This window comes from Pongo abelii, chromosome 4 (assembly GCF_028885655.2).
Source record: "Pongo abelii isolate AG06213 chromosome 4, NHGRI_mPonAbe1-v2.0_pri, whole genome shotgun sequence".
In the NCBI taxonomy this organism is placed as follows: Eukaryota; Metazoa; Chordata; class Mammalia; order Primates; family Hominidae; genus Pongo; species Pongo abelii.
The window spans coordinates 133,756-158,893 of record NC_071989.2 but is presented as its reverse complement, the minus strand read 5'-3'; the positions used below and the strand labels follow the sequence as shown (position 1 = coordinate 158,893).

General features: G+C 52.4%; 1 protein-coding gene across 1 annotated transcript in view; it reads right to left on the bottom strand.

The window, feature by feature from the left end:
- The window catches only part of PLEKHG4B (pleckstrin homology and RhoGEF domain containing G4B), a 101,256-nt gene that overhangs the window by 25,382 nt on the left and 50,736 nt on the right, over positions 1-25,138 (bottom strand). Inside the window, exons 4-13 of the mRNA XM_054555305.2 lie at positions 22,067-22,276; positions 21,820-21,943; positions 20,403-20,496; positions 13,495-13,581; positions 10,093-10,209; positions 9,641-9,739; positions 8,886-9,025; positions 8,186-8,324; positions 2,274-2,435; positions 658-1,484 (exon numbers count right to left, since the gene is read on the bottom strand). Of these exons, the coding sequence (XP_054411280.1) occupies positions 658-1,484; positions 2,274-2,435; positions 8,186-8,324; positions 8,886-9,025; positions 9,641-9,739; positions 10,093-10,209; positions 13,495-13,581; positions 20,403-20,496; positions 21,820-21,943; positions 22,067-22,276 (1,999 nt within the window). The remainder of the gene's footprint in view (positions 1-657; positions 1,485-2,273; positions 2,436-8,185; positions 8,325-8,885; positions 9,026-9,640; positions 9,740-10,092; positions 10,210-13,494; positions 13,582-20,402; positions 20,497-21,819; positions 21,944-22,066; positions 22,277-25,138) is intronic.

The following is a 25,138-nucleotide window of genomic DNA, read 5'->3' as shown; positions in this document are numbered from 1 at the left end:
TCCATGAATCCTGTCCCTGGTGGCAAAAAGGTTGGGGATTGCTGGCCCAAGACACAGAAGCCAACCAAATGAGCAAAGCATCTCACGAAATTCTCCACCTCTAGACCTCACGACCAGTACCACATGGGTGGAAGATGGAGGTTCAGACGGCATCCGGCCTAGGCAGGGGCCGAGTGCACCCACCCTTACCAATGAGTGGACGTGTCCTTTGCAGGCTCGACAAGTGAGAAGGGGTCCTCTTCAGTGGGGCAATGACACATGGGTGCACCTTCTTACCCCTAACACTTAGAGACTTTTTAAAAGTTATTTTTAAGGTAACTCTTCTTGGTATTGGGGGTTGATTTGCTGCTTGTAATTTTCTGTAAGTGGGCTGAGAATAACTAGAGTTGGTCGCACAGTTACTTAACCATCAGAGTGAGTGTGTGCAGGTTACCACACACCATCCAGGCAGTTTTCAGTGGTCCCTTCCAAACATGGGGGCAGGTAACTCATATCTAGTTTAAAATTGTGTTTCTTCTTGGACCGGGCAGGTGGACCAAGAGGGATGTCTGTGGATTTACTTTCTACTTTGCAGAAGAGAGTTTAATGCCGAAATGGCTTTGGGTTTCTAGATCCCCAAGGACTGCTAGGACGAGAGGAGGGGGACGTCCACCTCACCTGCTCACCTGCTGCCTCCCATCCTCCTCAGCAGGGTGGAGACCCGAGGGGGAGGACAGACTCCGGCTCCGAGTGACCGGGGGGCTCCTGGCACGCTGCCGCAGCAGGAGCTTCTTCTCTGTGGCTACAGTGCTGGTTACCTCCAGGCCCTTGCTGAAGACACCGGTATGGTCTGGCTGGCAGGAGTCCCTGGGGCCACTGTCGGGCTGAGGTATCTCGAAACTTTGCGTTTTCTTTATCATTTTCTTCTGGGGATGTTTCCTGGGGCGGCTGGCCAGGGTCTGGATGGGCTCAGAGGAGCAGGCAGAGCTGTCCTCCAGGTGGGCCGTGGTGGCCCCTGCCCCTGGAAGGCCCCCGAGGGGGGACAGTGGGTCCCACGGAGCACACAGCCCTGGGCCCAGGGGCTCCCCGTCCTGTCCACACAGAAGTGCTCGTCCAGGGAGGCTGGACAGTGGTTGGGCAGGTTCCCAGGCGCCACCCTCACTGTCTGTGCTGGGGACTGAGGGTGGCTTATGGGGCCTCCTCATGGCCTCCTGGGCACGCTCATGCTTTGGGGGGCTCTGGGCAAGGGGCGGTAAGCTGGGGTCTGAGGCGGCCTTAGAAAGGGCCTCTTCCAGACGGAGCCGGGTCTGGGGGTACTGCAGCCACAGGTCTTGCTGTGATGCCCACAGTCTCCCCAGGGCATGAGGCTTCAGCACTGCCACACCTGCCCCGGGGAAGGCCTCTGCAGCCACCGAGGTAGCCTCCTGGTGACAGCTCCTCAAACACTCAGCCAGGAGTGAGGAGGCAGAAGCCTCCGGGTCCAGGGGCCCCATCCAGCTGCTCACCTGTGGGACAAGGAGGGCTCTGCTCAGTGCAGTGGAGGAGGGGCTGCCCTGGAGCCAGCTCAGGCCCTGCTGTTCCCCAGGTCAGCAGGGACTAGGGTCCCCTAGTCAGGGACCAGGGGACCAGAGAGCAGAGCAGGAGGCAGCCCCGCCACCCAGTGGGGGCTGTGGTCGGGTTCAACCGAAGGGCAGGTGGGCTGTGTCTGACCCCACGGGGTCTGTTTGCCACGCCAGAGGACACCATGGGGGAAGTCCTAGGACCATGTGAAGACATTGTGTAGATCAGTTATGCCACATCCTGTGAGCTGAGAAAGGTATGACGGGGCAGACGGCTCTACCCTGCTCTGGCCACCCCATGACCCCTCGAATGCTGTCCTGACTGGTGAGCTCCAAGGCCTCTGGCCTGGGCTCCTAATGGCAGGCAGTCCCCGTCGTGGGGGAGCTCGCAGGCGTGCAGTCCGGGGCCGGGGGGAGCTCGCAGGCGAGCAGTCTGCTGCAGCACTTGTTTGGGGTTTTGGGCAATCAGTGGAATTTTCTAACTGAGCCAGTAAACACAGAGAGAAGTGTGTGTTCGTTTGGCTGGTCTGTTTGGTACAATATCGAATGCTTCACAGGTCAGCTCAGAGCCTTCTCCAGAGAGCTGTGGGAGCAGTGGCCAGGGGGCTCCATCACAGGTGCCCGGCCTCTGTCCCACAGCCTGGCCCACTCCAGCTTGTGTGGGGAGGCACTTGCTAGATGTCCACGGCCTAAGGAGCTGGGATCCCTGGGACGCACACCCACTGGGTCTCTTACCGTCTCGCACAACTCGGACGAGTGGGTCCACCTGGCCAGCTCTCCCTCCCCGCACTCAGCCTGGCTGACCACGGCGCTCAGGCCCCTTCTGAAATCCTGGACCATTTCCTCTGTACGTTGCGGGTTCTCCTTCGCCAGCTGTAGTCCTTTCTGGTAGGATTGCTGTACCCAAGGAACAAAGCATCAGTACAAGCCCAGTGATTCCACGTTCGTATCTCCAGGTGTGGGCTGGGTCTGCATGTAGCCACTGACACCAAGGCTCGGACGGCCCACAGTGCTGCCTGCCGCTGCCTCTCGTTCTCGAGAGCAGGCACCAAAGGACCGAGGAATTTCTCTAGTTCTTTTCCAAACTATGATTTGATCTACACAGGGGAAGAACATTTTATATTTAAACATGCAAAGAAGTCACACTCTAGGATTTAGCAGGACCGAGGGAGGGATGCGTCTTGGTCATGTCCTGAGTACACGCTGCGCAGGGCTGATGGCCTGGCTGCGTAACCACCCGTGAATGAACATGACTGATGAGAGGTGGTCACAGGCCTCTGAGGCTCAAGCTCCAAACTATTTTCATTGTTTGGAAAAGGACATTAAAATCATTGAACAATAGATCCAGGACTTTGCATTTTGAAACTGGTTAATATGGTAAGCATATTCCAGAAATATTCTTCGGGCCAGTGGCTGCTTGGCCCCTTGAGGCTGCCTGGGAAAGATGGGGGAGACCCTGGCTGAGCCCTGCTGGACAGAGCGCCTGTGGCTATGCGCCCTGGTGACAAGACCAAGGTTCTTATTTTGGAGGCGTTTACTGCCGGATTCAGTGGAAATGTCAGAGGTAAGCCCTTCATGTTGTCATTAAACAGCAACACCAGGGGCAACTAGGGGTCAGATGCCCAGAGATGAGAGGCCTGTTGTGAAGAAGAGAACAGCTGGCTGGATCCATGACCATCAGAAGGTACCCAATGACCCCAGACATGCAGCAGAGGAGAGACAGACCAGCACATACGCTGCCTGTAAACACAGCCAGAGTCAAGAAGAAAATCACAGCATCTTGATTCTTAGGAGCACAGGCGGAGTCTGGGAACTGCCAGGCAAGGGGCAGGTGCGGCTTTGGCATAGCTGAGTGGGGGTGGCGCAGAGCCGGAGCCTGGCCACCAACTTTGCGGAAAGATCGGCTGTCATTGGTCTCAAGATTTAAATACAAAAATTCAAGTCATAAAGGTTCTATGATGAAATACACTAATAATTCTATAACTTAAGGTGAAAGGGCTATTTAAAAGATAAGCAAAGCTAGAGGACAAATGACAAACTAGGAAAACAAGCGGAACATGAAGGATCCATATAACATAGACAGAAGTGATGATCAACCCTAGAAAAACTGTCTAAAGCATGAACAAGTAATTCACTACAGAAATAAAAATAATAATAAATGTGTGAAGAGAATGTCCAGCTGTCGCATAGAAAATCTGAGGGCACACTGTTTAGGGGCTCCATCTCCCCATGGGGTGGCCGGCGGGAGGCAGGTGCGGCTGGAGTGCCACAGCCCATGTGTGGAAACCTCCAAAAACGAACGGCCTGACTCCAGCCATCCGAGCCTAGGAATGTATCCAGAGTCAACACCCACAGGCTGTGAAAGAAGCAGAGACACAGAGATGTTCAACATGGGAGCTTCTAACAGCAGAGAGGGGAGGAGCCCAGGGCCATCAGTGTGGGAGCCGTGTGAACACGGCTCTGGGACCGAGCTTGCAGCGCACGCTCACACACAGGGTGCCGAGGCCGCCACACGCCGCAGCCCGTGTGTAAAAACCTATTTGTTTCTAATTTTCCCATAGTGTGCAGGCACTTCTTAGGTTAAATATATAGAGACAGACGTGCACCTATACATAGCAGGATCGCCTGTCCAGTCACAACTTGGAGTTTCTGGGTGAAGACTGCAGAGTGAGACGTGTCCTCTTGAGACACCACTAAAGCCCTGCAAGCATCTTCCAAGGCGTAACACTCAGCACGGTGGGCAGAGAGCAGCCAGGGCACAAACCCGGAGGCTGGGAAGGAAGCGGGAGTGGCAGGGCCTGAGGAGAGCAGAGGCCAAGTCCCGAGACTCCACAGGACAGGGTGAGGGAGTGTGGGAGGGAAGGAGCTGGGCACCCTGCTCCACAGGGCCCGGGGTCTGTTCCCTGGTAGGGGTGATCCAGGCAGTGCGGCAGGTGAACACTGAGCTACGGTCAGGCCCTCCCTTCAGGCCGGGATTAGAGGAAAAGAATCGGACCGCCAGGGAGAAAATGCTAAAGATGCGTGGGCCACAGGCTTCCTAACCAGGAGTCGCCAGGAAAGCCTCTGGCGCCAGAACAAACCCGCAGAAGCCACAGGCTGTGCAGACTCATCATGATTAGTATGGAGAGGGGACCGTTCAGAAACAAGCCCATGGAGTTAAAAAGCAAGAGCAGAAACAAAAAACTCAATAATAGAGTTAGAGGGTAAAGCTGAGAAAAATCTACCTTACAAGGACAGCACACAGCCAGGGGTGGGGAAAATCGAGACAACAGGACAGAAAACTCCAGAACCAGATGGAAGTGCGCAGCTGTGGGACGCGAGCGCCACAAAGGATGTGTCACAGAATTCCCAGAACACAGGGGCGCAGTGCAGACACAAAGAGCACACCTGCCCTCAGCGCACCTGGGCGACCCTCGGGCACACCTGCCCTCAGCGCACCTGGGCGACCCTCGGGCACACCTGCCCTCAGCGCACCTGGGCGACCCTCGGGCACACCTGCCCTCAGCGCACCTGGGCGACCCTCGGGCACACCTGCCCTCAGCGCACCTGGGCGACCCTCGGGCACACCTGCCCTCAGCGCACCTGGGCGACCCTTAGATTCCAGAGCGCTGAGGACGACAGGAAAGTCTGCAGCTTCCAACGAGAAGCAGGGCACAGGCGGAAGGCCGGGAGTGGGACGGAAGCTAAGCACAGGCGCAGGGCCTTCCAGCTGGCGAAGGGAAACTAAAGTGACTGCCGGCCGTGAAGGTGGAGTAGGGATGCTTTTAGATACCACAGCCTCAAAAATGCTCATCCCAAGATCCCTTTCTCTGTGAAGTCCTGGAAATTATTCTGCATAAAACGCCAAAGTAAATGAAAAAAGAGGAAGACTTGGATACAGGAAATAGGAGATCACACAGGACGGGGCAGAGTGGGGAGGGAGACGGAGGAGACCCCAGGAAGAGCAGAGGGAGGAGAGGAGACGGGGGAGACCCCCCAGGAAGGAGCAGAACGAGGAGGGGAAGATAAAGGAGACCCCCCCAGGACAGGAGGAGGGGGAGATGGGGGAGACCCTTCAGGATGGGCAGAGGGAGGAGGGGAACATGGGGGAGACCCCCAGAACGGGCAGTGGGAGGAGGGGAGATGGGGGAGACCCTCCAGGATGGAGTAGAAATGAGGAGGCGAAGATGAAGGGGAGACCCCCCAGGACAGGCAGAGGGAGGACGGAGACACAGGGGAGACCCCCTGGGATGGGCAGAGGGAGGAGGGGAGATAGGGGAGAGCCCCAAGATGGGCAGTGGGAGGAGAGATGGAGGAGACCCCCAGAACGGGCAGAGGGAGGAGGGGAGATAGGGGAGACTCCCAGGACAGGCAGAGGGAGGAGAGGAGATGGAGGAGACCCCCAGGATGGGCAGAGGGAGGAGGGGAGATACGGGAGACCCCCAGGATGGGCAGAGGGAGGAGGGGAGATGGGGGAGACACCCCAGGATGGAGTAGAAATGAGGAGGTGAAGATGAAGGGGAGACCCCCCAGGACAGGCAGAGGGAGGAGGGGAGATGGAGGAGACCCCCAGGACGGGCAGAGGGAGAAGGGGAGATAGGGGAGACTCCCAGGACAGGCAGAGGGAAGAGAGGAGATGGAGGAGACCCCCAGGACGGGCAGAGGGAGGAGGGGAGATGGAGGAGACCCCCAGAACGGGCAGAGGGAGGAGGGGAGATAGGGGAGACTCCCAGGACAGGCAGAGGGAGGAGGGGAGATGGAGGAGACCCCCAGAACGGGCAGAGGGAGGAGGGGAGATAGGGGAGACCCCCAGGACGGGCAGAGGGAGGAGAGGAGATGGAGGAGACCCCCAGAACGGGCAGAGGGAGGAGGGGAGATAGGGGAGACTCCCAGGACAGGCAGAGGGAGGAGGGGAGATGGAGGAGACCTCCAGGATGGGCAGAGGGAGGAGGGGAGATAGGGGAGACTCCCAGGACAGGCAGAGGGAGGAGAGGAGATGGAGGAGACCCCCAGGACGGGCAGAGGGAGGAGGGGAGATGGAGGAGACCCCCAGGACGGGCAGAGGGAGGAGAGGAGATGGAGGAGACCCCCAGGACGGGCAGAGGGAGGATGGGGAGATAGGGGAGACTCCCAGGACGGGCAGAGGGAGGAGAGGAGATGGAGGAGACCCCCAGGACGGGCAGAGGGAGGACGGGAGACAGGGGAGACCCCCTGGGATGGGCAGAGGGAGGAGGAGAGATAGGGGAGACTCCCAGGACAGGCAGAGGGAAGAGAGGAGATGGAGGAGACCCCCAGGATGGGCAGAGGGAGGAGGGGAGATAGGGGAGACTCCCAGGACAGGCAGAGGGAGGAGGGGAGATGGAGGAGACCCCCAGGATGGGCAGAGGGAGGAGGGGAGATGGAGCCAGGACAGAGCACAGGGAGGAGGGGAGATAGAGAGACCCCCAGGACAGACGGCACAGACTGGAGACAGCCTGGACTGGCCGGTGGCTGCAGCTCAGCCTGGACTCCACTTGCCTGGTGTGGGGTTCCTGGTCCTGCCCCAGGGATTGGACCAGTTGGACCCCTGGCCAACATCTGGGAGCTGGGGTCAGTCGTGGGGAGGCCGGGAGTGTGCACAGTGCCGCGCGTCCCTGCTGCACGTCTTTGTCTGGAGGCCCCTGTGAGGGCACGCGCATGGACCTGAAGGCCGGGGGAGCTTTGTCAGCAGACGGGAGGGCTGGGGACGCCTCCACCCCACTGCTGCCTCTCCATGCTGCTGGCTCTTTCACCTGCACATTCATCGCAGCAATAGTTGTTGATAAAATAATAAGGATTTATATAAAAATGTGCAAGTTTTGAAGAGTTTATATGTGAGAAAAGAAACTTTTTATCTGAGTGTGCACCCCTTAAACTGTCAGGCCCAGAGGGGCATCGAAGTGAGGCAGCAGCGTCATCGGCGCCCCTGAGCTAAGCAATCATTTCGCTGGTGCCCCACAAGCTACGCAATCGTTTCAGAGCCACTGCTATATGGACCCCAGATTCTGCAGTGTGTCCACCAAGGGCCATCAATAACCCCAGCCACGCCACACACTGGACACAACTCACACCCTGTAGTCCAGCAGCATGTGGCCAACCCCCACCAATGCCATTTCCGTGACCCAGAGAATTCATGAAAAGCCACTTCTGTCATCACCCCCTCCTGATTTGTCCTCTTTTCTTTAAAACCTCAAGCCTCTCCCTGGCCTCCAGGGCCACTTCTTGAGGTCACCTGGAGGTGTTTCCCAGGCTGCCGTCCTCAGCCTTGGCCCAGACTCTCTCTACCTGTGTCGGTTTCGCCTCAGCTTCTCGGTCACTGTGTGTACATGCACGTGGAGAAAGCGTCCGAAGATACACCCAGCTACTCACACCAGTAGCATCAGAAGGCACAGTGTGAAATTATTCTTCTCCCTGGCCTCCTCTGGATTAAACAAATTTTTTTCTCCACTGATCCAGTATCTCTCATGTAAAAAATAAAATTTATTTCTTTTTATGCAAGCAGCCAGGCATGCCCTATCCTGACATAATTTCATTCCAAATGGAAATCAGGTCAAGGCCCTAAAGACACAGTGTGAAGGTGAGAGGGTCGCTTTGGCCAGCCTGGCCTGGAGGGGATGCTGACCGGGCCGCCCTCCTCCTGCAGCTCTGACCTGGTCATTCCCTTCCAGGAGCGATGCCAGCTCCCGGAGGCGCTCTAGCTGCTGGAGATGATTGTTCAAGGCGAGGACCAGCCTGTGCACCTCCTCATCCACTCGGTCGTACAGGCCTGTGGAGGCCTCCAGGGTGTCCCTGAGGAAGAGAAGGCAGTCCTCAGGCTTCCAGGCAGCCCCTTGAGGAATCTGCTCTTGGTGACAACCCCATATAAAAACCCTGCTCTTTCCATTCCCTCATGCCACAAGGCAACGGGAGCCCCAGGAGGAGGCCCACAGCCGAGGTGTGACACAGATGTGCTGCACGCGTTCTGCCAGCATCCTGGCCGGCCTGGGGTGCAGGTGCCTGGAGGGGACCCATGCGGAGCAGCCTAGGTGGGACTGGCTGTGTGCAGCTGAGACGGACAGGGACTGCTGGGGGTGGGCACAGCTCCCCAGGCAGCACTGGTCAAGAATGAGCTCATTCTGATGCACTCTGACCACCTCCTGCCGAGCATCCCCAGAAGCCGGCTCCTTGATCTTTGGAGCCTGTAAATGTGGAAAAGCTCTGACCCAGGCAAAGCATGGCTGTCAGAACGGAGGTCTGGACCAAGCAGAGAGGGCTCTCCTTGGAGCAGAGTGCTACATCTCCTGGCTGCAAACTCCCCCGAGCAGCTCCCTCAATGGGCCAGGGCCCAGCGTGGTCCCCATGAGCACTCACCGGCTATCTTCTGTGCCAAGCTCTTCTCTCCTCAGCCGCGCCAGGACGGTGCCCCCCTCCAGCCTGAGAGACACGAGCAGTGGGTCTTCCAGGACAAGCTTCATCATCGTCTCGTGCTGGTCAATTAACTCGGTGACTTCCTGCACGGGGTGGGGAGGAACAGGCCTTTAACCTCCTCCTCCAAGGGGCAAGGTCCTCCCAAGTGCAACAGTGGCAGGAATGTCCTATTTCTGTAAATCAAGCTGCAGGCCTGGTGGCATGACCATACCCACTCCTCCAGCTGACAGTCCGGATTGTCCCAGGGAGGGTGGGCCCCAGGATAAGATCCCTGGGAAGGAGAAGAAGGGGGCTCAAAGCTCAGCTGTAGGAGGTGAACCTGCCATTTAGACCAGGGACAGACATGCAGATCTCACTCACAGACCCTGGGTCCCTGGACCTGACGGCTGGGCTGTCAAAAGCCTCTGTGTCTTGTTGGAATGACTCATTCAGAGCAGCAGTTGCTGCTCATGCCTGTTGCATATCATCAAATGCTGTGGGGCACGGTTTTCCTTCTGGGTAGGGTGGGATGTTTTTGGTGACAAAGGGGAGGAAATGGCCTTTTCTGAATTAAGAGGGATCTACAAATGAAAAAGGATTTGAAAATCTCTGCTACAGATGATGGTGAACCAAGTATTTATTTTCAAGTTTGGCTAAAGCTTTATGCCCCCACCTACCTGTCACACGAAATGAACTTACCTGCACGTCTGAGGACTCACCTGGGCTGTTCTTGGGGTTCTGTGGGTGTTCAGGGAGCAGAATGAATTCTGTAGGAAAATGATGGCTTCTTCGCAGTTTGCAGCAAAGTGTTCCAGCCTCTGTTGTGAGTTGAGAGGGAGGAGATTATAAGGACACAGTCTGTTAAATGCTAAAGTAAGCAGCTGTGAGTTCCAGTTCCTGCATTTAAACCGATCTTGGGTTGGGAAGCTTCCATATGTGAAGATCCCTGAGATCTACAGACACTTCCGGGGCAGCAGTGCCCTTCCCACCCGGGCTCGGCATTCTCGGATGCACCATGGCATGGATGTGTAGACACGAAGACCTGAACGGCGACTGTAATGAGCATGAGATCAGGGATGGTGATGCCCTTTTCAAATTCGAGTAAAAATATCCACATGAGAGAAAGTCTCCAGAGACTGTGGCATGTGCAGCAGCTGCACGTTGAACCTACCTGACGGAAGCAGATCCAGTCACCATGGCTGTAGGGAAAGGAGCCGTCGAGGTCTGCGGTCAGCTGGCAGCTGTCAACAAATTTGTGCAGGGCCTTCAGGGAGCTCACGACCTCACACTGCCAAGAAGAGGCACTCGTTGGTCATGGCTCCAGATGCATCTCTTGGGGGCAAGCACTGTAAATGGCTCATTCCTGGGTTTGGAGGATGGAAAGTCTGGCTCAAGGAGTATCGCCCCTGCGTTGCTGGAGGCACTGATAACAGCACGGGTCTGGGGGCAGTAATGAAAGTGAGAAGACGGGAAAGAAGGGAGCAAAGAGAGAAATGAAGGAAAGGCCTCAGTGAAGAAAAACCAAAAAAAAAAAAAAAAAAAAAAGGGAGAAAGAGGAGGAAGGAAAAGGGAAAGAATGAGCCAAGGCTGTTCTCCTTCTGGTGTGGCAGAGGTGGCCCTTCTCAGATAAAACCCACAAACTCTGGACAAAATAGAAGGAGAATTTCCCGAAAGCCCTGGCAGCTGAGCCAAGTCAGGCTCACTGTTGGGGCACCTGATGCATGCGGGGCCAGCAGGGGCGAGTTCCCACGGTGGCTCCGTCCTCAGGGCCGCGCTGCCCGCGTGTGGGAGTGGCTGAGCTCCAACAGAAAACAGGCATCCTTTTGACAGCAGGTGACTTTGTAAAAAAAAAAGAAAAAGAGGAGAAAAAGAAAGGAAAGGGGCTGGGCACGGTGGCTCATGCCTGTAATACAAGCACTTTGGGAGGACGAGGCGGGCAGATAATGAGGTCAGGAGATTGAGAATATCCTGGCCAACATGGTAAAACCCCGTCTCTACTAAAAATGCAAAAATTAGCTGGGCATGGTGGTGTGCACCTGCGGTCCCAGCTACTCAGGAGGCTGAGGCAGGAGAATTGCTTGAACTCAGGAGGCGGAGGTTGCTGTGAGCCGAGATCATGCCACTGCACTCCAGCCTGGCGACACAGAACGAGACTCTGTCTCAAAAAAAAAAGGAAACGAGAGAGGCCTGGCTGGCATGGTGGCTCACACCTGTGATCCCAGCACTTTGGGAGGCCAAGGCAGGTGGATCACTTGAGCTCAAGAGTTCAAGACCAGCCTGTGCAATAGAACAAAACCCCCATCTGTAAAAAACAAAATACAAAAATTAGCAGAGCGTGCTAGCACACACCTGTAGACCCAGCTACTCAGGAGGCTGAAGTGGGAGGATCACCTAAGCCTGGGGAGGTCAAGGCTGCAAGCAGCTGTGATCACACCACTGCACTCCAGTCTCAGCAATACAGCTCGATCTTGTCTCAAAAAATAAAAACACAAATAAAATATAAAAACAATAAGAAAATGGGCATCTTTCTGGCCTGAAGAAAGAAGAAACAGAGGATGGGGTGGGGTGACCACACCACTGGAAAGTGAAAGTAGATTCCCAGAAGGGGGCAGCTGTGGAAGAAGCCCCGCGGTATGTTGTAAACTCTGCCCAAGTCTCTGGCCAACCCTGAACCGTGCATGCATGGGGAAGACTCAGAATCTAACTGAACCCACTGTGGGTGACACAGAGCTTCCGGTTGGAGTCTAACCATGTTACGTGCACACTAGAACAACACTGTGAGTCTATACCAGAATCCAGTCTCCCCAACAGAATAGTCACAATGTCCAGAATTATGTGACACATCAAGAATCAGAAAATGAGACCTATTCTCCAGGGAAAGACACTCAGCAGAGGTCGACCCAGAGATGACCCAGATGTTGGGATTATTAGACAAGGACTTCAAAGCAGCCATTAAAACTGTGCTCAATGAGGTAAAGGAAAAATGCTTGCAATTTATGAAGGGAGAGGAAAACTCAGGAGAGATGTAGAAAATATATTTTAAAATCCATTGGAAATCTTACAGCTGAAAAATACAATATTTGAACTAAAAAATTCACTGGGTGAATGTATTAGTCTGTTTTCACACTGCTGTAAAGATACTACCTGACGCTGGGTAATTTATAAAGGAAAGAGGTTTAACCAACTCACAGTTTTGCATGGCTGGGGAGGCCTTAGGAAACTTACAATCATGGCAGAAGGCAAAGGAGAAGCAAGACACATCTTACATGGTACAGGCAAGAGAGAGAATAAGCAAGGGCCAGACTTTAAAACCATCAGCTCTCATGAGAACTCACTCACTATCAGAAGAACAGCATCTGCCTCCATGATCCAGTCACCTCCCACCAGGTCTCTCCCTCCACACGTGGGGATTAAAATTTGAGAGGAGATTTGTGTGGGGACACAGAGCCAAGCCACATTAGTGAGTTTAACAGCTGAAGAGATGAGAGAGTAAGGAGCCAGTGACCCTAAGGACAGGATCAATGGGAACAACCTGATATGAAGACTAGAGAGGAAAAAAGTTAAACAAGACAGATTCTTAGAGATCTGCGGGACAATATTGGCACACGCAATTGAAGTGCTAGAAAGAGAGAAGAGAGAATAAAGCAGGAAAAAAATTTTTAAGAACTAGGCCAGGTACAGGGGCTCATGCCTACAATCCCAGAGCTTTGGGAGGCCGAGGTGGGAGGACTGCTTAAGGCCGGGACTTCGATTCCAGCCTAGGCAACATAGCAAGACCCTGTCTGTTAAAAAAAAAAAAGTAGCTTGGTGTGGGGGTGCACACCTTCAGTCCCAGTTATTCAGGAGGCTGAGGTGGGAGAATCTCTTGAGCCCAGGAGTTTGAGATTACAGTAAGCTCTGATTGCACAACCACACTCCAGCCTGGGTGACAGAGCTAGATGCTGTCTCAGGAAAGGAAAAAAAAAAAAAGAAAGAATGGCTAAAAAGGTCCTAAATGTGGTGATAGACGTGAATTCACAAATTTAAGAGTTCAAGCCTAAACTGGATAATGAAGAAAACCAAGCCCGCTCGCATTGCAGTCAATTTGCTCAAAAGAAAGGAAGTACCTTGGAAACAGCCAAAGGAAAATTAACACACTTCATAGAGATGAACAATGATCTGAATTATGATGAACTTTTCTTCTAAAATTATGGAGGCCAGAAGGCAACCGAGCAGTATCTTTAAAGTGCTGAGGGGAAAAGCAGAACTCCTCTCAAACCAGAATTCTAGATGTAACAAAAATATCCTTTCAGAATGAGGCCAAATGAAGATGTTTTCAGATGAAAGATGAAGATACAAAGAAAGAGAAGGAAAGAAAACATATGAGGTGGAGAAGAAAGGTCACATTTTTAAGTTTTTCGTGGCATACTCTGCAGGGCTCCTGTGAGAACTTACGGGGTAGGAAGCAGGTTTCCAGGCTCCCACATGGATGCAATTAGAACGTATCTAAATTCCTTCATGTGTTTCATCTCATCTAGGTGCCTTAATGTTTAATTTTATCCATCACTCAGGATCCCACAGTCTAAACCATTACCTGAATTATTGCATCCTTGTCAGGCCTAAATGCAGATTCTTTATCTACCAACAGCAAGATACTATGAATTATAGGAGATGTGTTGTTCTGAAATAAATAAGAAATAAATATTACTGATTAGCTTTCTAATTTTTAACTTCATTAATAGAATTGCCCAATTTTGAGTGGTACTACTTCTGTCATAGTTTCCCAGAGTGCCGACAGTGCATCAAACATAGTTGACTTTGCCCTGAAATGTAAATTATTTGCCCTTATGAATTTTTAATGTAATCAGGTTTATCGAGGTATAATTTACATACAATAAAATTCACCCTTTTTAGTGAATAGTTCTGTAAGTTTTGACAAAAGCATAGTCATGTAACCATCACCACCATCAAGACAAAGACCTGCTAAGCAACCCCAAAATTCTCTTGTGCCTCTTCGTAGCCAAGCCCTCCCCTATGCCCAGCCCCTGGCAACCACTGACCTGCTTTCGTCTCCACCGACTTGCCTTTTCTAGACATAAACAGACTGAGGCAGGAGTGGCCTCTCTCACTTAGCATTGTGCATTAGGAACTCGTCCCTGTTGTGGAGATCAAGGGTCTGTTCCTCTGTTTTGCTGAGCAGTATTCCATGGTATGCCTCACCACAATCTGTTCATCCATTCACCAGCTGAAGGATAACTGGGTTGTTTCCAGTTTTTGGCAATCATGGGTAAAGTCACTATAAATATTGTGTGAACACAAGTTTTCATTTCTCTTGGATAAATATCTAGGAGTGGGATTTCTGGCTCATGTGATAAGTAAGTGTTTTCCAGAGTGGCTGTACCATTTTGCATTTCCATCAGCAATACCAAGCATTTGTTATGTCAAGCTTTGTTACTGTTTTTGTGTGTTTCATTTTGGTTTTCAGCTGCATTTCCCCAGTGATTAATGACGTTGGGCATATTTTCATGTGCTTATTTGCCATCTGTTTATCATCTTCAGTGAAGAGTACTCAAATCATTTCCCATATTTTATTGGGTTGTTTTCTTATTACTGAGTTTTGAGACCGTATATATTCTATATACAAGTCCTTTATCAGATGTGTGTATATCTTCAATTGTTTCATTGTGGTGAAACACTATCATCATTTTTCAGTGTACAGTTCAGCGGTCTTAGGTACATTCATAATGTAGTGCAACCACCACCACCATTCGTCTCCATAACTCTTTTCATTTTGTAAAAGCAAAACCCTGCACCCATAAAAGAAAAACTCTCCATTACCCCCTGCTCCTGAGGCCAGGCAACCATAATTCTACTTTCTGTCTCTGGGATCTGGGCTACTCTGAGTACTCATAGAAGTGGAATGTTTGTCTTTTTGTGATTGGCTTATTTCACTTAGGATGTTCTCAAGATTCATACATGCCATGGCATATGTCAGAATTTCCTTCCTTTTTAGGGCTGGATAATATTCCATCGTAAAGATAGGCCACATTTTGCTTATCCATTCATCTGTTGATGGGCACTAAGGTTGCTTCTGTGTTTTAGCTGTTATGGATAATGCTGCTATGAACACAGCTGTATAAATCTCTCTCTGAAACTCTGCTTTCAATTTCTTGGGTATATACCCAGACACAGTGTTGCTGGATCATATGGTAATCCTATGTTTACTTTTTTGAGGAACTGCCAAAATGTTTTCCACAACGAGTCACTATTTACTGTTCCCACCAACCGTGCACAAGGGTTCCAGTTTCTCCGTATCTTTGCCAACACTTGTTGTTGTTTTTTTCACAATAGCCACCCTAATGGATGGGGAAGTGGTATTTAATTGAGGTTTTGATTTGAATTTCTCTAATCATTAATGACATTGAGCATCTTTTCATGTGCTCATTAGTCACGTATATATCTTCTTTGGAGAAACGTCCATTCAAGTCTTTTGTTCATTTTTGAATTGGGCAGTTTGGTTTTTGTTGTTGTTGAATTTTAGGAGTTCTCTATATATTCTGGATATTAATCTCCTATCAGATACATAATTTGCCAAAATTTCCCCCCATTCTGTGGGCTGCCTTTTTACTCTGTTGATAGCGTCTTCTTATTTACTTTTTTTGAGACGGATCTCTCTCTGTCATCCATACTAGAGTGCAGTGGCATGATCATGGCTCATTGCAGCCTTGGCCTCCTGGGCTCAAGCGATCCTCCCACCTCAGACCCTTAAGTAGCTGGGACTACAAACATGCACCACCATGCTCAGCTAATTTTTTTTTTCCATAGAGACAGAGTCTTACTATATTGCCCAGGCTGGTCCTGAACTCCTGGGCTCAAGCGATCCTCCTGCCTCAGCCTCCCAAAGTGCTGAGATTATAGGAATGAGCTACCACATCTGGCTGGTAGTGTCTTTTGATGCACATTTTTTAATTTTTGAAAAGTCTGATTTGTCTATTTTTTCTTTTGTTGCTGGTGCCTCTGATGTTATGTCTAATAAATCATTGCCAAATTCAATGTTAGAAAGCTTTTGCCCTATGTTGTCTTCTAAATGTTTTATAGTTTTAGGTCTTACAATTAGGTCTTTGATCCATTTGAGTTAATTTTTTATATGGTGTTTAGGTAAGAATCTAACTTCATTCTTTTGCATGTGGATATCTAGTTTTTTAAGTACCATTTGTTAAAAAAGACTGTGCCTTCTCCATTGAATGGTCTTGGTACCCTTTTCAAAAATCATTTATGTATATGATTGTTAGTTTCATGGCTTTCTATTCTATTCCACTGCTCTATATGTCTGTTTTTATGCCACTGCCATACTTTTTTGATTACTGTTGCTTTGTTAAGTTTTGAAATCAGGAACTGTGAGTCCTCCAGCTTTGTTTTTATTTTTTACAATTGTTTTGGCTATTTGGAGTCCTTTGAGATTCCCTATGAATTTCAGGATAGGTTTTCCTATTTCAGCAAGAAACATCAGTTTAATTTTGATAGGGATTGCACTGAATCTATACATCACTTTGTGTAGTATTGCTATTTCAATACAATATTAAGTCTTACAATCCTTGAACATGAGATATCTTTCTATTTATGTCTTCTTTAATTTATTTCAGCTGTCTTGTAGTTTTCAATGAAAAAGTCTTTCACTTCTTTGGCTAATTCCTAAGTACTTTATTCTTTTTGATGCTATTGTAAATGAACTGTTTTCTTAATTTCCTTTTCAGATTGCTCACTGTTAGCATATAGAAGTGTGACTGATTTTTGTGTGTTGACTTTGTATCCTGCTACTTTGCTGAATTAACTTATTGGTTCTGGTTTTTTTTTTGTTTGTTTTTTGTTTTTTGTGGAACTGTTAGGGTTTTCTGCATACAAGATCACATCATCTGGGAATAGAGATAATTTTACTTCTTCCTTTCCAGTTTGGATGCCTCTTCCCCCCCCACCCCGCCTTTTTCCAATTGCTTTAGCTAGAACTTCCAGTAATATGTTGAATAGAAGTGGGCATTATTGCCTTGTTCCTGATTTTAGATGAGAAGATTTCAGTTTTTTTGCCATTGAGTATGATATTTGCTGTAGATTTTTCATATAACTTTTATTATGTTGAGGTAGTTTCCTTCTATTTCTAGTATATTGAGTGCTTTCATCATGAAAGATGTTGAATTTTGTCAAATGCCTTTTTTTTGGCATCAATTGAGATGATCATGTGTTTTTCCCCCTTCATTCTGTTTACACTGATCAGTTTTCATGTGTTGAACCATCCTTGCATTCCAGGAACAAACTGTACTTGGTCAGGGTGTATAATCCTTTCAACCTGCTACTGAATTTGATTTGCTAGTATTTCGTTGATGATTTTTGCATCAACCTTCATAAGGGATATTGCGCTGCAGTTTTCTTTACTTTTAGTGTCTTTGGCTGGCTTTAGTATCAGGGTAATGCTGGCATCATAGAATGAGTTAGGATGTATTTCCTACGTGAATTTCTTTTGAAAAAGTCAATAAGGAACTTACATGCTTGTAAAAAGTTTTATGGAAACTGAGTTTGGCACTTCACACTGTGTCTACCTTGTGTTAGAGAAGCTAACTGAGCTTTAGAGCAATGCACTGTGAACCTTTTTTGGTGAACGCTAACAATAAGCATATGTATTCTTTTTTCGACCCTGATGTCACTACCTTAGGTTTGCTCAGCAGGTGTGGGCTCTTCCAGATTCCTCTTGTGCCCAGGTAACCTCTGGGTCAGCTTTGTTTCCTCCCCTAGCATCTGTTCCTTGACTGTCATTTCTCTGTCTAGGTGAAGCACAGACCACTACCCAGGTGCCCAACCAGGGACAGCTCATGCTCATGCTGTGGTGCAGGGCCTCATGTTCCTTTCTTAGAGGCCTTGAGAATCTCTCAGAACCTCTCTGATCAGTGCCTCCTCTGGCTCCGGGCCTCCCTGAGGCTTTCCTGACAGTGTCTGTGCACTGGGGACTCCTGTCTAGCCTAGCTGGTGCAACCCAACTCATGGCATTTCTTGTCTGGACCTCAGCCTGTGCTCTCTCCTCCCGGTGACTCCTTCCTGACCTCAGGGAGTCGCCTCAGCCCCTTGTCCAGCCCAAGGTCTGTCACTTGCTCCCAGGCCAGCCGATTTCTGCTGACACAGCCACCCTGCCAGGCAGTTCTGGAGGATGCCACTGCAGGGCCCAATCTGAGTGGATCCCACTCTGTAAGGGGGGTCATGACTGAGCCTGTCTCCTCCAAGTCTCAGGTAGGACACTGAGATTTTCTAAGAGCCACATACTGCGAAAGTAAGAAGAAACCACAGGCGGGACTGACAGTGAGGAGGGGGACAAGAGGCAGGTTCACTCTAAGGCGAGGGGAGGCAGGCTCGATGCAAGGGGGAAAGTGTGGGGGACAGAAGTTGCGGCAGCAGGGTGGAGAGAGAGGAGGGAGGACTGTGGGGTGGGGGGAGAGGAAGGGAGGGTTAGGGTTAGGAGAGAAAAGGGAGGACTGTGGGGGAGGAGAGGAGGGGGGAGATGAGGGAGGACTCCACAGTTAGGGAAGAGGAAGGAGAACTGCAGGGTTGGGGGAGAGGAGGGAGGACTATGGGGGAGGAGAGGAGGGAGGACTGCAGGGGAAAGAGGAGGGAGGACCACAGTGGGGACAGGAGGGAGGATTGTGTGGAGGGAGGAGAGAAGATTGCAGAGTGAAGAGGAGGGATGGCTGCAGGGTTAGGGAAGAGGAGGGAGGACCATGGTGGGGAGAGGAGGGAAGGCTACAGTGTGTTAGAGAGGAGGAACCACCGTGGGGGTGGAGAGGAGGGAGGACTATGGAGGGGGAGAGGAGGGAGGACCATGGGGGGGAGGAGGGAGGACCATGGAGGGGGAGGAGGGAGGACCATGGAGGGGGAGAGGAGGGAGGACCATGGAGGGGGAGAGGAGGGAGGACCATAGGGGGGAGGAGGGAAGGCTACAGTGTGTTAGAGAGGAGGGAGGACCATGGAGGGGGAGAGGAGGGAGGACCATGGAGGGGGAGAGGAGGAAGGACCATGGAGGAGAGGATGGAGGACCATGGGGGGGAGGAGGGAAGGCTACAGTGTGTTAGAGAGGAGGAACCACTGTGGGGGTGGAGAGGAGGGAGGACCATGGAGGGGGAGAGGAGGGAGGACCATGCGGGAGAGGATGGAGGACCATGAGGGAGAGGAGGGAGGGGGCAGGGTGGGAGAAGAGGAATGACTGTGTGGGTGGAAAGCAGGGAGGACAGTGGAGGGGGAGAAAAAGGAGTACCATGGGAAGGAAAAGGAGGGAGGGCTGCAGAATGGGGGAGAGGAGGGAGGACCACAGGTTGGGAGAGAGGAGGGAGGACTGCAATTAGGGAGAGGAGTGAGGACCATGGAGGGGGAGTGGAAGGAGGACTCCACAGTGGGGTGAGCTCTGCCAGTGCTGTCCCTGACTGACGTCTTTTCTGGCACAACCTGCCACCTGGTGTCCCTAAACTTGAGTTTCCTCAGTGAGTACAGGAGCCTCTGCCTCCATCTTCAGCAGGGACAGCAAGGGTGAAATGGGTTTAGCTTCGTGGAGTGCAGGTGGGGCACGGGAGAGGGCACCCTGGGTCTGTCCTCGTCCCCTCCCTGTTCCTGTCCCTGGTCTCTCCCCGTCTCTGAGTTCCCATCTGCCTCTGCTCAGGCAGCGGCATCTTCCCATCCCCAGTGCTTCCCATCTCTTCTGGATGTTGCTTATGGTTCAGTGCAGGGCCCCTAGGCCATGCACAGTGGCTCATGCCTGTGATCCCAGCACTCTGGGAGGCTGAGGTGGGTGCGCTTGAGTCCAGGAATTCAAGACCAGCCTAGGCAATGTGGCGAAACCCCATCTCTAGTAAACATACAAAAAATGAGCCGGGCATGGTGGCATGTGCCTGTAGTCCTAGCTACTCCGGAGGCTGAGGCAGGAGCATGGCTTGAGCCTGGGAGTTTGAGGCTGCAGGGTCCTGTGGCAACGGCACTGACCTTGTCTGGGGCTGCCAGGTTCGTCCCCACCCTGGTTCGTCCTTGCAGTGAGCTATGGCTGCCCCTTCCTGCCTCTGTCCTTTGTCTGAAGGGCGATGCCATGCCCTTCATCCTGACGGAGGGGCATAGTGGGGGCAGCTGCACTGGGCAGGGATGGGGCTATACTGCCCTCCTGGGACAGGTGCCCACCACCCGGGCCTGGCTGGCTTTGCATTTTAGGTTTGCAGTTGCCCCGAGCATGAAGCTTCCCCAAGTCCCCAGTGGATAGGCCAAGCCCACCTTCCCCAGTATCTGTGCCTGGCCCCAGAGAGCAAGAGCTGGACTCACTGGGAAGACCCCAAGAAGGAGGGGGCTCTGCACAGGGGCTCCCGTCTCGAATCTTCACACTAAGCCTCTGGACTGGCTACTCCAGAACCATGATGTGGGCAGCCCCAGCGGCACATGGCCCTACGATGCTCTGCACACCCGAGGGACATGACAACCCTGCCGTACCTGCAATCCCGCAAGGGCGTGGGAGACGGCAGGGGCAGCTGGACTCCTGCGTGCATCCACCAGGACGACCAGCCCCAGGTCCCGGACCTCCTTCCTGGGGAGGGAAAGACAGCCGATCTTAACCACTGAAGGTTAAATCTCTTACAAGAACGAGTTTCTCCACCTCTGAGGCTAGTTGTTACTGGTTTCCTTTCAGCTCTAGAAGTTAGGGGTTCTCTACACACATCAACCTTCCACTTCCCGAAGGTGCAGGCCCATTGGCTGGAGGCACTGACGTTGTTCCTCTCGTGGAACCTGCTACTGACGTCAGACAGTGTCTCTGGACATGTGGGGCTGGGGCTACTTTCCCCTAAACACCCACCCATGCTTCTGGATGGACGAAATGGGCCCTGCTCCATCAAGGGAGCAAGGACTTCAGGGCCTTCTTGCCCTCATTTATTTGTCTGGGCTTTAACGTAAGCACAGAAGGTGATTCTGATGGGATGTGGACGGCCTGTTCCCAAGATGGAAGCTTGAGATCAGTCAGGAGGGTCCTTACTTATCCAGAGCCAAGCTAAGACTGTTAGAACATCTTCTAAAACTAAAAATACCATCACATGGTTTTGAAAACTCCAATTTAAAAGCTTGGTCTCTGTGACTGTGATTGGAAACTTCAGTTGAAAATTTAATAGAGAATGGTAGGTTGGGTGAGTTGATATATTCATTTTGCAAAATTTTAGTGTTCGGCTAGTCTGAAGGTAGTTATCTCATTTGATTGTTCACACACATTACAGATCAAACACCTTATTCTATTCTTTCCCCCCTTCTCACTACTACACTTGACTAGTCTCAAAAAATATACAGCCTGGCGAGGCTGAGGCGGGAGGAGGATCGCTTTAGCCCAGGAGGTTGAGGCTACAGTGAGCTGTGATTGCACCACTATGCTCTAGCCTGGGCGACAGAGCAAGACCCTGTCTCAAAAAAAAAAAAAAAATTGTGTGTGTGTGTGTTCTTTGAGAAACTTCTTCAGCTCTAACTCCAGGAGTAACTGACATTCTAATTAAGTTGTGTGTCTGGACACTGATCTTATAGCACTCTTGTGAGCCAGGGACAAGAGAATCCTGACTCAAAGCCGGCAGAAGCTGCACATCACATGGATGGCTGAATCCTGGTCCAAAGAGTGAGCGTGCCCTGTCTGCCCCGTAGCCAGGTGTGTTTAATTGTGCGTGTCACTGGGAAGGATGTGTACAGAAGACAAGAAATGGTGTGTAGAAATCAAGGCTGGAAGCACATGGGTGCTGACTGCTCTGAAAGATGAGGTTAGGAGAGGCAGAGTCTGGCCATGGAAGCTGGCACCTCCCCGTGCTCCCCACTTTGCCACACACATGCAGCTGGGGTCCCATGGGTCCGCAGGGTGGGGCCTGGCCCCCCATCCCACCTGGGGATGCTATGGAAGTACAGCAGCAGGCGGGTCAGCTCAGCACAGGACGAGTGTTCCCTGGTCCAGAGCGGGCTCCTGGTGCGGATCTGCACCACTGCTCTGCCATGACGGTCTCGGGTCCCTGCGGAGACAGAGACAGGGCAGCTGCCAAGGGCTTCACTCCTACAAGGTGGTGAGCTGGGTCTGTGCTGTTGGCTTAGATGGGAGATCCGCCCTGACAGGAGAGCCTGGCATGTGCTCTCACCTGGGAGGGTGACGATCCCGGACTGCAGCAGCTCCTGGCTGACGTCCAGCACCTGCTTGGGCACCTGGCTGGGGAAGTCTCCTGTGCCGGGTGGCCACCCTTCTTGCTCAGGGTGTGGCTGCTGGGCAGGCACACCGGAAGGCCTGCTGGGGTTGTGACAATGGAGGCTGCCGCCGTCTGTGCTGACGCAGGCTGAGGACGCAAGAACGTCTGGACAAAGGAAAGAGGCTGTGTCAAAGACGAAGGTTCTCCTGCGCATTGAAAGCAGTTGCTATGCTCAGCTTGCTATGAACCATGGGACAAAAACATGCATGAAAGTTAAGGGGTTCCATGAGGACTTGTCCCAGTTCACATGTGAAGTGAAAGCATGTCCCACTGCACAGGGCACGTGGCGTCATCACGGGCACACGGTGTCATCACGGACACGCGGCATCATCACAGAGACGGAGTCTCCAGCTCACAGACACGCTCACTACCTGCAGACGCCTCAGGAAGAACAGGTCATCTCATCCCTGCTCATCTGCTCAAAGTGCAGCGTGCGTGACTGCATGTGGCGCGTCTGTGGTATGTGTAACTCTGGCATGTGTGATTGTGAGAGGCATGTGACTGGTGTTATTGTTTGTGTGATTGCGTCTGTGGTATGTGTAACTCTGGCATGTGTGATTGTGTGAGGCATGTGACTGGTGTTATTGTTTGTGTGATTGCGTCTGTGGTATGTGTAACTCTGGCATGTGTGATTGTGTGAGGCATGTGACTGGTGCGTTACTGTGTTTGTGTGATTGTGTGTGACTGGTGTGTTACTGTTTGTGATTGTGTGTGGTATGTGGAACTCTGGAGTGTGATTGTGTGAGGCGTGTGACTGTGTGCGTCAATCTGGAGAGTGTGATCATGTGAGGCATATGACTGTGTGTGTGATATGTGTAACTCTGGAATGTGTGATCATGTGAAGCATGTGACTGTGGTGTGTGTGACTGTGTATGCGTGTATCGTGAGGCATGTGACTGTGTTGTGTGATTCCGTGTGCATGTGTGGTATGTGGAACTTGAGCATGTGATCATGTGAGGCATGTGACTGTGTGTGGTTGTTATGGTGTGTGTGTGACTGCGAGGGGTGCTGCACGATTGTGTGTGTCTTTTCTGCCCAGTACAACAGAGAAGAAAATCAATACAAAGGAAAGGTGAGGGGCTGGAAACCACGGGGAGGTGTTAGGACTTCTTTTCACTTTAGCTGAATTGCAGTGAGGTGACACAATACTCTCAGGAAGTGCTGCCCCCAAGTGAGTACTTCTGTGACAAAGCTCTTTCTGCAGTAGGTCCCGTGTGTGTGCGGCACTCTCTGGGACCTGTCAGAAGTTCCAGGCACAGCAGCCTAACTTCGAAGGCAAAAGCCTCTCGTGAGGCGGCTGGAATGGGCTGGGCCACACTTCTGTCTCCAGGCACTGCGGGGGAGGCCACGGAGAGGAGGGCTCAGCCCGTTACTTTCCCGAGGTTGGGTGGCCCCACTTGCTGGAGCCTACATCAGTATGTTCACATTTTTTCCTTCTTTCCAAAATCATTGGTTGTGTTACTCACAGGATATTTCTTTACTCAAAAAAAAAAAAAAATTGAAATATTTAAGAAATATGTTGTCATTATTTTCTTACTTTATGTCCTGCAAACTTAGTCTTTTAAATCATCACATTTTCTCTCCTAGCCCTTGGAAACTGTGAATGTGGCCTCCAGTTGGAAACTGAGTCTACGGATCTGCATGTGAGGCCGTCCTGGGTTTAGAGGGGCCCTGAATCCAGCGATGGGTGCCCAAGAGCAAGGAGAGGGAGATTCAGAGAAGCACTGGGGAGGAGGCCACGGAGGACGGTCAGAGGGCTGCAGCCACAGCCCAGGACACCTGGAGCCCCAAAAGCTGGAAGAGGCGGGGTGGGTGCCCCCGGTCCTCGGAGAGGGGACACACTCTGCCCACAGCCTGATGTTGGACTTATGGTCTCCAGAACGTGAGCGCCAATATGAACATGGAGACAGGCTTCTTGTGGATCAAGTGACCAAACAAAACTGTGACAGGGTGGGAGGGGCCAGTGCAGGGGGAGGTTGTGGGGCGTGCAGGGGGAGGGGGTGGGGTGCGCGGGGGAGGTTGTGGGGTGCGCGGGGGAGGTTGTGGGGTGCGCGGGGGAGGTTGTGGGGTGCGCGGGGGAGGTTGTGGGGTGCGCGGGGGAGGTTGTGGGGTGTGCGGGGGAGGGGGTGGGGTGTGTAGGGGGAGGGGGTGGGGTGTGTAGGGGGAGGGGGTGGGGTGTGTAGGGGAGGGGGTGGGGTGTGTAGGGAGGGGGTGGGGTGTGTAGGGGAGGGGGTGGGGTGTGTAGGGAGGGGGTGGGGTGTGTAGGGAGGGGGTGGGGGTGTGTAGGGAGGGGGTGGGGGTGTGTAGGGGAGGGGGTGGGGGTGTGTAGGGGAGGGGGTGGGGTGTGTAGGGGAGGGGGTGGGGTGTGTAGGGAGGGGGTGGGGTGTGTAGGGGAGGGGGTGGGGTGTGTAGGGAGGGGGTGGGGTGTGTAGGGAGGGGGTGGGGGTGTGTAGGGAGGGGGTGGGGTGTGTAGGGAGGGGGTGGGGTGTGTAGGGAGGGGGTGGGGGTGTGTAGGGAGGGGGTGGGGTGTGTAGGGGAGGGGGTGGGGTTCGTAGGGAGGGGGTGGGGTGTGTAGGGAGGGGGTGGGGTGTGTAGGGAGGGGGTGGGGTGTGTAGGGGAGGGGGTGGGGTTCGTAGGGAGGGGGTGGGGTGTGTAGGGAGGGGGTGGGGTGTGTAGGGAGGGGGTGGGGTTCGTAGGGAGGGGGTGGGGTGTGTAGGGAGGGGGTAGGGTGTGTAGGGAGGGGGTGGGGTGTGTAGGGAGGGGGTGGGGTGTGTAGGGGAGGGGGTGGGGGTGTGTAGGGAGGGGGTGGGGTGTGTAGGGAGGGGGTGGGGGTGTGTAGGGAGGGGGTGGGGTGTGTAGGGGAGGGGGTGGGGGTGTGTAGGGAGGGGGTGGGGTGTGTAGGGAGGGGGTGGGGTGTGTAGGGAGGGGGTGGGGTGTGTAGGGAGGGGGTGGGGTGTGTAGGGAGGG